Source organism: Sminthopsis crassicaudata, chromosome 2 (assembly GCF_048593235.1).
Source record: "Sminthopsis crassicaudata isolate SCR6 chromosome 2, ASM4859323v1, whole genome shotgun sequence".
Lineage (NCBI taxonomy): Eukaryota > Metazoa > Chordata > Mammalia > Dasyuromorphia > Dasyuridae > Sminthopsis > Sminthopsis crassicaudata.
Window position 1 is genome coordinate 231,056,244 of NC_133618.1, and position 13,904 is coordinate 231,070,147.

Genomic DNA, 13,904 nt, shown 5'->3' on the forward strand with positions numbered 1-13,904 from the left:
AAAAAGGCAATGACGATTCCTTACCTGAATATAAAGGAGTACAGGGCTTGCAAATGGCTTTCTCCTTTGTCCCCTCATTTTATTTTATTTCCACAAAATCCCGAGGGGGTAGAGGAGGGCAAGCATTATTTTTCTTTCTGTCCCCTCTCCCCTAAATATGATAAATGAGACACTGAGGTCAAAGGGTAATTATAGGGTCTGACTGAGTCTGGGACTTGAGGCACCAGGACTAGAGCTAGATGTCCTGATTCCAAGCTCAGAACTTTTTCTACTATACCACATACACTACTATTACTTAAAAAAAAAAAAAAAGGAACAAGGAGGCAGCATAGTATAGATTGCTGGACTTCAAATGAAGACAGATTTGGATCTTGCCAACCCTTTATAGTTGTGTGATATTAGGCAAGTCACTTTAAGCTCTCTGAGACTTAATATTCCTCATCTATAAAATGAGGGTGAAAATTAAAAAAAATAATAATCACAACATAATATTTTCACTTTTTTGTTGTTTACTTGTTTTTTCCTTATTTTCCTTCTTTTGATCTAATTTTATTTTTTGTGCAGCATGATAAATGTGGAAGTATGTTTAGAATAATTGCACATATCTAAACCTATACTGGATTACTTGCTGTCTAAGGGAGGGAAAAGGTGGGGAGGGAGAAAAAATTGGAACACAGGATTTTGCATGGATGAATGTTAAAAACTATCTTTGCTTGTATATTTTATTTATTTTTCCCCTGAGGCTGGGGTTAAGTGACTTGCCCAGGGTCACACAGCTAGGAAGTGTTAAGTGTCTGAGACCAGATTTGAACTCGGGTCCTCCTGAATTCAGGGCTGGTGCTCTATCCACTGCGCCACCTAGCTGCCCCTTTTGCTTGCATTTTAAAAAATAAAAAGATATTATCATAAAAAAAATAATACCAATAGTGAGGACTAAGTGAGATCATATATGTAAAGTGCTTTGTAAACTTTAAAGTATTATGATTGTCAGCTGCTGATATTTTTAAAGCCCATATAAAGGAAGATCATCAGGATAAAAAAGGAAGGAAATAAGCATTTATTAAATTCTTACTATGAGCGCACCCTGGGAGGTAGGTGCTATTATCTCCATTTTACAGTTGAGGAAACTGAGGCAGAAAGAGGTTAAATGATTTTTTCAAGGTCACACAAATAGAATCTATGACTCTAGGACCAGCACTCAATTCACTGTGCCATCTAGCTGCCTTTGGGATTAAAGAAGATTTGGGGCCGATAAGGAGGGATGGAGAGATACATTATCCCAGTCTTCAGGTATTTAAAGAACTATCATGGGAAAGAATTCTCTTTGTTCTGCTATCCTAGAGGATAGAATGAGGAGTAATGGAGGGAATTTCTATGGAGACAATATACAGACTGGGTAAATATACAAATGAGCTATCCAACCACGGAATGGATTACCTCAATAAGAAGTGAGCTTTTTGTCATGGAAGTAGGCAAGCAGAGTGTAGAACTCTTGTGCATTTACTCCCTTATTCAATGAACTCTGGTGGCTTCTGACCACCTTCAGGATCAAATATAAAAAAGCCCTTTACATCTAGCCCCTTCCTGACTCTCCAGGCTTCTTACTGCTTTGATCCCCATGCTCTAGGAGCCAGCTCCAATAGCCTAGTGCATAACGTGGCATCTCCCAAGGCCAAGACTTTTTTCTATCTGTGCTCATGCCTGGAATGCTCTCCCTCCTCATCGCTGCCTCTAGCTTCCCTCAGGTTTCCTCCACGTCCCAGATAAAATCTCATCTTCTACAGGAAGCCTTTCCCAACCCTTTAATTCTGGTGCCTTCCCTCAATTAATTATTTCCAAGTTATCTTGTATATAGCTTGCATGGCTTTCATGTACATAGTTGTTTACATGTTGTCTCCCTTAATAAACGGTAAACTCCTTGAAAGCAGAAGCTATCTTTGGCTTTTCTTTGGATCTCCCCTTAGTATAGTGCCTGGCACTCAGTAGATAACTTAAAAATTTTTTTATTAACTGATTTCTCAGGGATATTATAGCAAGGATTCCTACACTTGTTTCCATTCAGTAAATATTTATTAGAGTGGAAATTGAATTAAATGTATTCCAAGGAAGCTTCTCACCCTGATGATCTTGTAGGGCACCGATTCTTAACCTAGGAATTGTTTTCTTAAAAAATATTTTGATAACTTTATTTCAATATAATTAATTTCTTTTGTAACCTAATGCATTTCATTTTGTGTATTTAAAAACATTGTTTTGAGATGATTCTCCAGACTGTCAGAAACTCCATGATACTACTGGCACCTAAGAGACATCTTGACTTGTTAATGATTGAAGTCTGAAACTGAGTTCCAGCTATCTATAAGGGAAACAATCAGGAAAACTAGTTCTCTCAGTAAACCTAGACTTTATGACTGTTCATTTCTATTCCAGCTTTAATTTAATGTTTCCTCTTTTTCTAGATGCTTACTTACTGATGGGTAACAATAATCACTATTATTATAACTAGCGTTTATATAGCACTTTAGCCTTTGCAAAGTGATATGCATGGACAAGGTATTCTAAAATTAATTTTAAAATTGCATTACAATTTTTGGAATTCCCTGTATCATCCCATTTGAAGGCTCTACATTGTGGTTGCTCAATATAGGAGACTGACAGATTGATGGCAGTGAATATTCGCAGATAGAGAATGTCTACATTGGAAGGAACCTTAGAAAAGAGGATATCAGAGTAGGGAGAAACCTTAGAACAGAGAGTATCAGAGTTGGAAGGGACATGGAATGTTAAAGTTGGAAGGGGCCTTCATTGTCAGAGCTGGAAGGGACAGTAAAACAGAGAATGTGAGAACCAAGAGGGATCTCAGAACACAGAATGTGAGATCAAGGAGGGAATCTCAGAACACAGAATGTGAGATCAAGGAGGGAATCTCAGAACACATTGTCAGAGCTGGAAGGAACCTTAGAACACACATAATCAGAGCTGGAAGGTTTAGAGTATTGGAATATTAGAAGTAGAAAAGATCTCAGAACACAGAATATCAGATTTAGGAGGGATCCTTAGAACACAGATTGCCAGAACTGCAAGAAACCTTAGAAATTCAGAGTGTCAGAACTGGGAAGGACCTTAAAACACAAAATGTCAGACTTGGGAGGGAATTCAGAATATGGAATGTCAGAACTGGCAGGGACCTTAGTCCAATTTAATGGACTTTTAATAGATGTCTAATATATTTTTAATAGATATTTAATCGATGAGGAATCTGAGACCCAGAGGAAGTGACAGATTGTCCCACAAGATGTTAAAGAGGATACTCTGATCTCCTTCTCGGTACATGAAACCATTTCTTCTGTCAGTTCGGGGTGAATGCTCATGTCCCTTTGTCACTTGAGATTTTTTTTTACCTGGGACTATCTCTTCTCTGATCAACAAAAAGGGGCACACCGTTTCTTCCCCCTCCCATACCTGGCTGTTTGCTGCCTGTGGTCCTAATCAAAACAGCTTGAACAACAGGGGGCTGGCATTCCTTCCAGGACAGCCTAACTAAGCCTGAGCAAGGGAGCAGCTAAGCCCGTTGTTGGGATGAAAGGCCTGCTGTCAGCAGCTGTAAATAGGCCCCCTCAAGGTCAGGCTCCACGTTATCAGTACTGGGCTCGAGTTCAGTCACGGAATGATGTTTTCCAAATGTTTGTTCAGTATTAGCCAGGTCGTGGACCTAATGTAACTTCTATTGAATATTAACAGACCTGGGGCAGAGCTGGGGCAGAGGATGAGCCCAGGTTTCTCAGAGAATCTGTATGCCCCAATGGCCATGCTGGGGCCTGGGACTTTCTAGTGTTCCCATTTAACCATCTCTTTTGCTTCTTTATACAGGATCCTAGATCAGGAAGTAAAGGGGACCTTCCAAGCTATCTTGACCAATTCTCTCATTCTCTCCTCCCTTAGACCAAAAGCTTAGCCCTAAGCTCTCTTCCAAGGAGATATTATTGCCTCAGAATCTGCTAAAGAATTCCCTTCCAAGGCTGGTTTTGTTTTACTCTGTATCTTTTAGATGTTTATTTCTATGCTGTCTTTCCTGCCAGAAGGCAGACATTGCATTTTACCTTTCTTTGTATCCCCAGCATTTAACATGTAGTAAGCACATAAATGCCCTCAATCTCAAGGGGGTGAGTGTCCCATCAGGATCATCAGAGACTGTTCCAGTCTTTAGAAACCAATGAGGGCCTCAGAAACCTGATAAGTCATCCACAATCTTAAGGACTGTGATTTTTCTTTCTTTGCCTTTCTTGTGTTCCCAAGGCTTTGTATAGTGTCTGGTTCATAATAAAGTTGAATAAATGTTTGGGACTGACCGTTTTCATTCTGCCTAATTTAGAAGAAAAAGCTTAGGGGTCAGCAGAATCATTAGAAGATACTGAGATAAATAGTGACTCTACTATCCCAAATGAGGGTTAATCGGGCGACTGCTGAGTCTACTGCACTCTAGAGACTTCATTCTCTCCACTTCAAAGGAAGTATTTCTAATTACTTCTCAGAGAATACTCAGAGAACTTCTCAGAGAACCGAGAATACTAAAACTCCCCACAACTGGTCTTCCCAAATCAGTGAATGAGGGAGCCAAGGACATTTTCCTTGACTCTGCAGTGAAAAAATTAGGTGCTGTGAGCCACTGTGGAAGTATTTCATAGCAACTCAGTGGAAGGACCAGTATCTTGATTTACCTAAAGACTGACACTAGTGGCAATAAGTAACCTGGGCTGACTAGCACATTAACTGTTGTGTGTTCATCATCAACAGGAGAATTATCTCAGCCTTGTAAATAACCAACAAAACTTACTAGCCCACACTAATCTGTTACCAACCAGCCTCCCCAACTACCCTTGGGCATCAGCCAGTGCTGTAACAGTGGCCTAGGACAACACTGTTATTTCTTCTGACAAATAGGAAAAATTCACAAAAAGCTGTCTCCTAGGTCACTCTGAATTTCTTGGATTGGGAGCCAGGAGCTGAGTCCTAGCTCCGGACTAGATGCTCTTATTCTGTGATTTAGAGGCACTTTCTGGGCCTCAGGGTCCTTACCGGTAAGATGAGGAAGGTCAGTCAACTAAAAGATTTCCAAAGGCTCTTCTGTACCAATATGTTATACTTTTACATGATATAGAGATATATGAGTGTTTCTATTTAAATCTGACTTTATGCCTAGGCAGAGTGGATGACTGTCTGCTGAGTCACCCTCTCCAGACAAAAAAACACCCTTCTGTCTGTTTATTCTAGTGCCTGAAAACACCATCATGAAAAAAATGCCATTTTAAAAAATGCAAATATCCACTGGAAGCATTTGGGGCAATGAGCTAAGAATGATACTCAACTGAAACAGGACACAATGTCAGTGCTCCAAAATCGAGATGTCTGACAGGAAGAGCGAGGGCTATGATGCAAGGAAGACTGGCTGTAGAGAAAAACTTTCACGGCTCTATGAAAAGCCAGCCCTGTCTGATTCTGTGTGTGTGCACGTGTGTGCAAAGGACAAGGGCAGAGCTAATCACAGAGCTGCAGGATGGGTGGGAGTTTGAAAGTTCCCTGAAGAATATTTCACATAAATCAGAGGCAGTGTGCTGCAGTGGAAAGGTTGCTAGACACAGTCAGGGGACTTAGATTTGAACCCTACCTCTCTCTGCCTCTTTCCTGCTTCCCTGGGCTTGGGAAAGCTGTTCCATTTTCCTAGGCCTCAGTTATCTGCAGAAGGAGGGGTCTGGACTTTCCAGCACTAAATCCATAACCCTAAAATTAATTCATTTAATAAACATGCATGGAGTGGCTACTGTGGAGAGGAACGACAGATCATGGAATTTAGATTTGTAAGGGGACCCATTTTAGAGCTGAGGAAACTGAGGCTTAAATGGAGAAGCAACTCTCCACCGGATCCTATGGACACACGTTATAGTCATAGGCTAAATCACAGAATGTCAAAAATAGAGGCACCTTTGAAACCGTTTTGTTCTGGGGTCCATGAAACTTGGCTTTTTATTTTGTTCATAACTGTATTTCAGTATAATTGGTTTCTTTTGTAATCTTCGATATTGTCCTATAGGTATTGAAAAACATTATTCCGGAGGTTTTACCATTGCAAAAGACTTCCAAGACACATACAAAAAAGGTTAAGAACTTCACCTCTCAATCAATCCCTTCTTTTTTGTTTTTGTTTTTTGTTTGTTTTTTAAGGACAGGAAAATGATTCACCCAAAGTTAAACAATGAGGGAGCGGGCACATGAAGACTAAACCCAGGCCTTTTGACTCCCAGGCTGGTAATCTTTCCATTTCACCTTCCCCGAGGAAGCATAAATGGGGAAGACCAAGAGAAAATTGTGTCAAGTGGCAGCCCCCCTTTTCCAAGTCCTGGTGAGGAGGAAACTCAGCAACCCAGAGTTCTCTCCACACCCTAGGCTGGGTGAGTCTGTGTGGCTGGGAGGGGAAGGAGAAGCCAGCTATCTCTTCAATTCTATTTCAAGCACACGGCCCCACCCTCTTCTCCACCATTAGCTTGTCTTTTCCTTTACCATCTCAACCCAGGGCCACTGGCCAAGCCATAAAATCATGGCTCTGCCCCCAATGGGTGGGGGAGGGGTGGCCTGAGCTTACCTTCCTTCTTCATTCCTGCCCGGAAGCACTTCTTCAGCCTGCAGTAACGACACTGGTTCCTCTTGTCCTTGTCCACCACGCACTGGCGGCTAAACCTGGGGGGATGGGGGAGAGGGGAGAGAGAAAATGGAAGGTCAGTGCCGTGCCATTCTACAGATACATCTATCACACCGGGCCAGCTCAGTGGCAACGTGTAAGCAAGAGCAAGCTTCTGCTTTCAAAGGGCCACGAAACAAGAGAATGGAGACCCAAACCTGGACACACAAAGGCCATCAGAGTGAGAAAGAAAGGCTCAGGAAAGAAGCTCGAGCTTTCTTCAGCACATAATGGGGGGAGTTCTAAAAACTGTCAAGTGAAAGCAGGATTGTAGCTGCCTTGCTGGGTCCCAAAGGCACAGAACTGTCAGGGTAGTGGGTGGGATTGCAGAAAGGGAGATTTCTGCTTACACCTCTCATACAATCAGAATAATGGGCTGCTCTAGAAAATACTGGCTTCTTCTCTTCTAGAGACCTTCAAAGGAAGTCTGGATGCCCTTTGGTCAGGGATGTGGAAGGGAAAGTCAGATGGAGGCTGGGATAGACCAGGGCTTCTTAAACTTTTCCACTTGTAACTCCTTTTCACCAAGAGATTTTTAATATGACTCTGAGTATAAAGGAACATAAATATACAAAATCAAACATTCGTAATAAACCATAATTTCATGATCTCCACATTCAGTTATATGGCCCTGTATGGAGTCATGAACCACAGTTTAAGAAACTTCAGTCTAGACAACCCCTATAAACCTTTCCAGACATCTGTGATTTGGAGCTTACCACTAATCTGGGAATGTCATACATGCAAACCACTGTTATACAAAGCAGAAGGCCACCAGTGAAACAAAGTATAGCAAAGTGATAGGACAATTTAAACTGCAGGAAGTCCAGGTCTTCATGAGCAAAGTGAGTCCTGAGCTGGTGTTGAAGAAAAGGGGATTTCAGCAGATGGCCTGCACAAGAATCCTAGCCTGGAGGATGTAATGAGCAAATTAAGCTACCATTTTGTGAGATACTCTGCTAGATACTGGGTGTACAAGGCACGAATGAAATAGTGCTTGCCTTCAAGAACTTACATTCTGCCAGAATGGCACAAAGCAACGGGGTATCATAAGAAGGGGCTGAGATGGGGGCGGATAGTAGTCTGGTTTGCCTATAATACAGACATGTAGGGGAGTACTGAGAGATAAAACCAAACAGATGGCTTGGATGAAGTTTGTTGAGGACACTGAATACCAAGTTAAGCAGTTTTTATTTTATTTGGAAGGCAATAGGAACATGCTGAAGGATTTTTGACTAGAGGAATGAGATGAACAGAGCAGTGTGTTAGGAAAGTTGCCTAGGTATTGTATGAAGGATGTCTCAAAGAGCAGGCAGATTAGAGACATGGAGAACAAACAGACAAATGGCAGTGAAAGACTGAATTAGGCTGGTAACTCCATTAGTCAAGAGAAAAAACATGAATATGGAAAATATTATAGAGGCAAAACAGTCAGATTCGGCAGCTAATTGGGTATGGAGGTTGAAGGAATGAGAATGGAACAAAGAGTTTTCAAGGATATTTTGTGGTCTGCACTTATAGTAGAGGGGCTTTTCATGCTTAATCTATGAAAGTTAATAAGCTTTTGATAGATATAATTCAGGTCAACAGGTTGTGGGTTGCTAGGTGTTCAGCAGGTGTTAAATATCATAAACATTTGTGTTTGAAATTTCTATCATTTCCTAGTATTAATTTATAAGTCTAACTCCTTATGGCCAATTCCTCTGTAATTTATGGTGGTGATGACCTGATCCTGAATTGTCATCATGATGATGATGATGAAGAAGAAGGAGAAGGAGAAGAAGGAGGAGAAGGAGGAGGAAGAGGAGGAGGAGGAGGAGGAGGAGGAGGAGAAGGAGGAGGAGGAAGAGGAGGAGGAGGAGGAGGAGGAGGAGGAGGAGGAGGAGGAGGAGAAAGAGGAGGAAGAAGAAGAGGAGGAGGAGGAGGAGGAGGAGGAGGAGGAGGAAATGATGATGATGATGGGTGTATATATAGACTGGACTGTGATTTCACTGATACAGAAAATTCCCAGATGTGGAAAAATCCAATGTAGAATGTCACATTTTCCTAACATTAGAGTTACTTAGAGAAGTTAAGTATTTTGCTTAGGATCAGAGGCAGGTCTTGAACCCAGTCCAGCTTACAACGACCCTATGAGATAGGTGCTATTATTATTACCACTTTGTAGATAAGGAAACTGAGGGACAGAGAGGTTACCTCACTTATCTACATCCACATGGGCATTATGCACTGAGGATAGTTTGAATGCATGCATTCCCAATTCCTACTTTAGAACTGGCATCTATCCATTGGCACGGATGGAAGGGTTTCTTCCTGTCCTAGGCTCACCTGCATGAGTACATATGGTTCTTCCTCACACTCCTGCGGAAGAAGCCCTTGCAGCCATCGCAGCTGGAGGCCCCATAATGCTTGCCCGTGGCACGGTCCCCACAGATGGCACACATAGGACTGACACCCAAACTGTTGGGGGCATTGAGGTTGACACCTTCAGATGGAGATGCATCTGTGCAGGGATAGAAAGTATAGAGGATGAGTGAGGCTGGAATGGGGAGGAAGTGGCAATGTTAGTAGAAAGAGCATTCAGTTTAAAAGTCAGAAAATCCAACTTTGAATCCTGTTTCTTTTTTCTTTTTTTTTCTTTTTTTTTGGTGATTAAGTGACTTGCTCAAATCAAGGTCACACAGCTAGTAAACATTAAGTTTCTAAGGCTGGATTTGAATTCGGGTCCTTCTGGCTTTAGTTCTGGAATTCTATCCACTGTATCACCTAGCTGCCCCTCGAGTCCCATATCAAATAGCGTCTGTGAGTTTAGGCAAGTCCCTTGTCTCTTAAGGATGTTTCCTTCTCTGTAAAATGAAAACAGTGGCACACAAGTATACAGTGTCAATAGAGAAATACACTGTAAGCCTTAAAAGGTTATCAGAGTTGTTATTATTAATAATTTTCCCTCCGGGAGATTATATTCTAGTTTTGTTCCATCATGAGTAAAGATTTATCTACCCAGTGGCCAATAGGATTAGATTAAATCTGGGGGCCTCAGGGCAATTCTAGGGGGATACTACTTGCAGAGTAACAACTCTTGGGGTTGGATCTAGATCACAGCAGCAGATAGTCAAAAGCTTTTATCATTTGGAATGCAATAACTCCTTCTGGGAGGTAAGGAATATAAGTTATTACCTCCATTTTACAGATGAGGAAACTAGGAAGTTCAGAGTTGGAGCTTATCTTGAGATCTTTTGCTACCAAGTTCAGAACTCTCATCTACACCATTCCCCCACCAGGGACATCGACTAGGACTCCTTCATTTCTTGGCCAGGAAAGGTTTACAACTTGGGGTAGAGGCACAAAAAGGGTCTCAGAAGGTACAAAATGGAGAGGGTCTAGAGGCTGGGTGGAGTCTGGAGCTCAAAATACCTTTGAGAACAAGGGAGTTTTGGGGTTTTGTTTTTGTTTGTTTGCTGTTATTGTTTTACAGGGGAGGACATTAAGGAAAAGAAAGGACTTTTCCTGTAATGGGCAAAGTAGAGACTAGAACCCAGAACGTTTGATTTCCCATCCAAGATCTTTCTGCTGCACTCTACATTTGGGACACCAAGGGATGATTTCACGGCACAGAAAAGAGCTAGTTCAGCAAGGTAGAAAAATTAGCAGCAGTTGGACAGAAAGAACCCAGCTTTATCTCCTCTTGTCCTGTCCTAGAGCTCTCCCTCTTATATTTGCTTCAGGATCTCCCTCAGCCCAGGGGCCTTTAGGGACAACCACTCTAGTGTCAAGGGTCATTCTCCCAGCTCCCACTGAGCTGGGGCTGCTGGATCACCAACCCAAAAGTAGCCCTAGCTCTACCTTGATATAAAGAGGAAATAAACGATTGGCTGGGAGTTTTGAACCTCTATCTCAGTGTAACCTTGTCCAACTTCTAAAAAGCTGTACGCAGCCCAGAAAGATTCCGGACAAGGTGTGATAGACTGAGACTGCTACTGATGGGGGGAGCGGGGTGCTCCTTATTAAATTCCCAGAATTCTCTCCATCTTCAAGAAGCCACCTGAAATTTAGCCTCAAAATGATTCCAGGGATAAGACCATGAACATATAGGTGGTCTGAATGACAAGCTGGTCCAGCACCCCACCACCACCAAAGAGAGATCACAAGGCTAAAGGAGAAGATAGTCTCTAGATCTGTCTTGGAGGTGGGGCCCAAATTTAGGTGGAGATGATCACAGGAAGGACTTACTCTACCCCTCGTGGAGTTCCACGGAAGCTTGTTAGACTCCTAGGGAAGCCCCCTAAGTTTCCAAAAAAGCCTCAAAGTGGAGGAGGGGGAGAACTGCAGAAAATAGTGGAAGTTCCCCAGGATTCTGTGAAGCTAATGTGCAGAGTTAGGCTTTTGTTATCTTGGTAAGTTTACATTTTCCATGGATGATGTTTGTGTAAGGATGTTATTTCTTTGTTGGTTGTTCTCTTCAATAGTATTTGATTTTTCCAAATACATGTAAAGATAGTTTTTTTAAGGCTTTGTGTTCCAAAATTTTCTCCTTCCCTTCTTTACTTCCACCCTCCCCAAGACAGCAAACAATCTGATATAAATTAAATATGTGCAGTTCTTTTAAACATATTTCCATTTTTTATCATGTTGTGTAAGAAAAATAATCTCAAAAGGAGAAAAAAACCACAAGAAAGAAAAAAAACCCAAAGAAACAATAACAAAAAAGGTGAAAATACTATGCTTCAATCCGCATTCAATCTTCATGGTTCTCTCTTTGGATGCAGATGGCATTTTCCAAGGGATTTATTTCTAAAAATTCTTTTCCATTAAAAATGACACTTATTCTATCTAGAGCAATTTATTAATTTGCAAATGTAATGATGGGATGGAACAACTTTAAATAGGTAAGTCAGTTTACAGATTCTAATGCTTTTAAAAAAAAGTTTGCAGAGTTGTAGTCTGAGTTAATGCTTGGGATAATAAGTAAGGTGAGAATTTCTTTCTGGTCCTTGTTCTAGCTTCGTTCTTGGAATTGGTTCTCTTTGAATTAGAGCTCAATTACTCTAAGGAATAGGCACTGTTACCCTGTCCCGAGGGAGTGAGTTTAGAATAATAATGATGGTGATGATGATTCTCATTTATATAGTTCTTAGAGATTGATGAGTGTCTACTCTCACATCCTATGAAAGAGATTGTGCATATGTTATAAATCTTATTTTGCAGATGATAAAATTGAGGCTCATAAATTTTAAGTAACTTGCCCACTGTCAAACAACTAGGGAGTGCAGGGCCTTGATTTGGAACCTGAGTCTCCTTACTTCAGTACAGTTTTTTTCCCATCAGATTCCCTTTCCTGCCTTTGTTCACCTTCTTTTCCCTCCAATAAGAGTTAACTTACTAGGTCTCCTGAACAACTCTGTATAATTCTTATCCTCATGGGAAATATACTTTAAAAAAGAAAATATGTCCTATTCGTAGATAAGCGGGTATTTAGGTGAGCCAGCATGATGTACTGGAAAGAGCTCCAGAGTTCTAGGATTTTAGTTCTAAGTCTGTAACCAACCAGAAATGTTCCCTTATCCCATTCGATTTCTTCTCTGAAGCTAAAGGAAGATTTGATGAGATGGATTCTAGTATTCTATAGGAGTATACATATATAATATACATACATATATGAATTATTATTACTATTATTATTATTATTGTGCTCATAACTCTCAGACAACCTCCAGGCCACACACTGCAAATAGATACGGAATCTTCTTATTTCAGGTTGGTTGGTTGATGTTCTGCCTCCCCCATGGGATGAGACCCAGAGGCCCCACAGCTGCCCTCCCTGCCTTTCTGCCCCAAGTGTTCTGTGAATTATTGCCGAGACACAGTAATTGTTAAGCTCTTCGTCCTTTCTCCTTTACTTGCCCTCTTCTCCCTTTCATCACAACAGTTCCCATGCACAAGGAGTGCAAATCCCCCCTTCCTCAACCTTGACTACTTAGAGAGACACTGGAGAGAACTGGGCAGATTCCAGATGGTTGATTTGGGTTCTGAGTTCAGAATGGCCAGGCATTTCTGGAAACTGAGGCTGGGGAGTTGAATGTCCTGGAACTTGGGGGTATGTGGGGGTGGGGGCCTAGCTCCCTCCCAGCAGACTTCAGAACAGAGGCTCTGCATGGATGCAAATAAAGTTTGGGGGAAATCTTTCCCCCAGCTCCAAATTCTAGAAGGCAGCAGGATAAAGTGAATTGGATGAAGAATATGTAGGAGAGGAAAGGCAGAAGAAAAGAGCCATCAGAGATCATTTGCCCATTAGGAAAACAGCTCCAAGTCATTTCACTTTTAGCTCTTCCATACACAGGGCATTCTAGAATACTAGAACCCTAGATCTTCCAAGCCATGAGATCTGTGAGACTTTGGAGAGATCCCTTTACTTTACCTCTCTAGATCTTAGCTTCTTCATCTGTAAAATTAGAGTTTGGGGTTAGATGGCCTCTAAGCTCCCAGGTCTAGAGCAGTTAGATGCCTAGGGAATCAAGTACTGGACTTAAAGGTCGGATAAACCTGAATTCAAATCTCATCTCATACACTTACTAGCTGTGTAATTTAAATGGTTTGCCTCAGTTTCTCCATCTGTAAAATGGAGACAATAATAGTACTTAACTTCTAGGGTTGCTGTGAGAATCAAGTGAGATGATAATTGTAAAGTGGGTAGGGCATGGCAAATTCTATATAAATGTTAATTACTATTATTATTATTATCACTATTTATGGTCCTAAGGAGTCGACCTCTAAAGTCCTCTCCAGCTCCTCTTTTAGCTTATAGAATACAGAATGTTAGAAATGAAAGGGACCTTAAGAAACAAAGCTAAACTGGAATTATAATATAATACATAATATACAATACAATATAATATTATGACATAATATAATAATATAATAAAACATAATTTTTTCTTCAATTTCCTTATTTTTACAAATGAGGAAACTGATCCCAGAGAGATGTAACTTGCCAAGAAACCCATAATGCAACATCTAGAACCTGGAACTATCCAAGGCCAGTTCAGGATTCTTTGGACCACCCCAGGAAATTCTTGCTTCTCTAACTGAGGCAGAGAGAGAGTTGTTTTACATTTCCTCAGTCACGTGTCTACTTCCCTTCGGTGGGGAATGGGTCCTGTGCAGAAGGGGCATG

General features: G+C 41.2%; 1 protein-coding gene across 3 annotated transcripts in view; it reads right to left on the bottom strand.

Annotated features, from left to right (window-relative positions):
• HNF4A (hepatocyte nuclear factor 4 alpha) overlaps positions 1–13,904 on the bottom strand; it is an 80,709-nt gene that overhangs the window by 20,759 nt on the left and 46,046 nt on the right. For all 3 annotated transcript variants that reach the window (XM_074288530.1, XM_074288529.1, XM_074288528.1), the window contains exons 2-3: positions 9,062–9,236; positions 6,638–6,732 (exon numbers count right to left, since the gene is read on the bottom strand). In XM_074288530.1, coding sequence (XP_074144631.1) covers positions 6,638–6,732; positions 9,062–9,236 — 270 coding nt within the window. The remainder of the gene's footprint in view (positions 1–6,637; positions 6,733–9,061; positions 9,237–13,904) is intronic.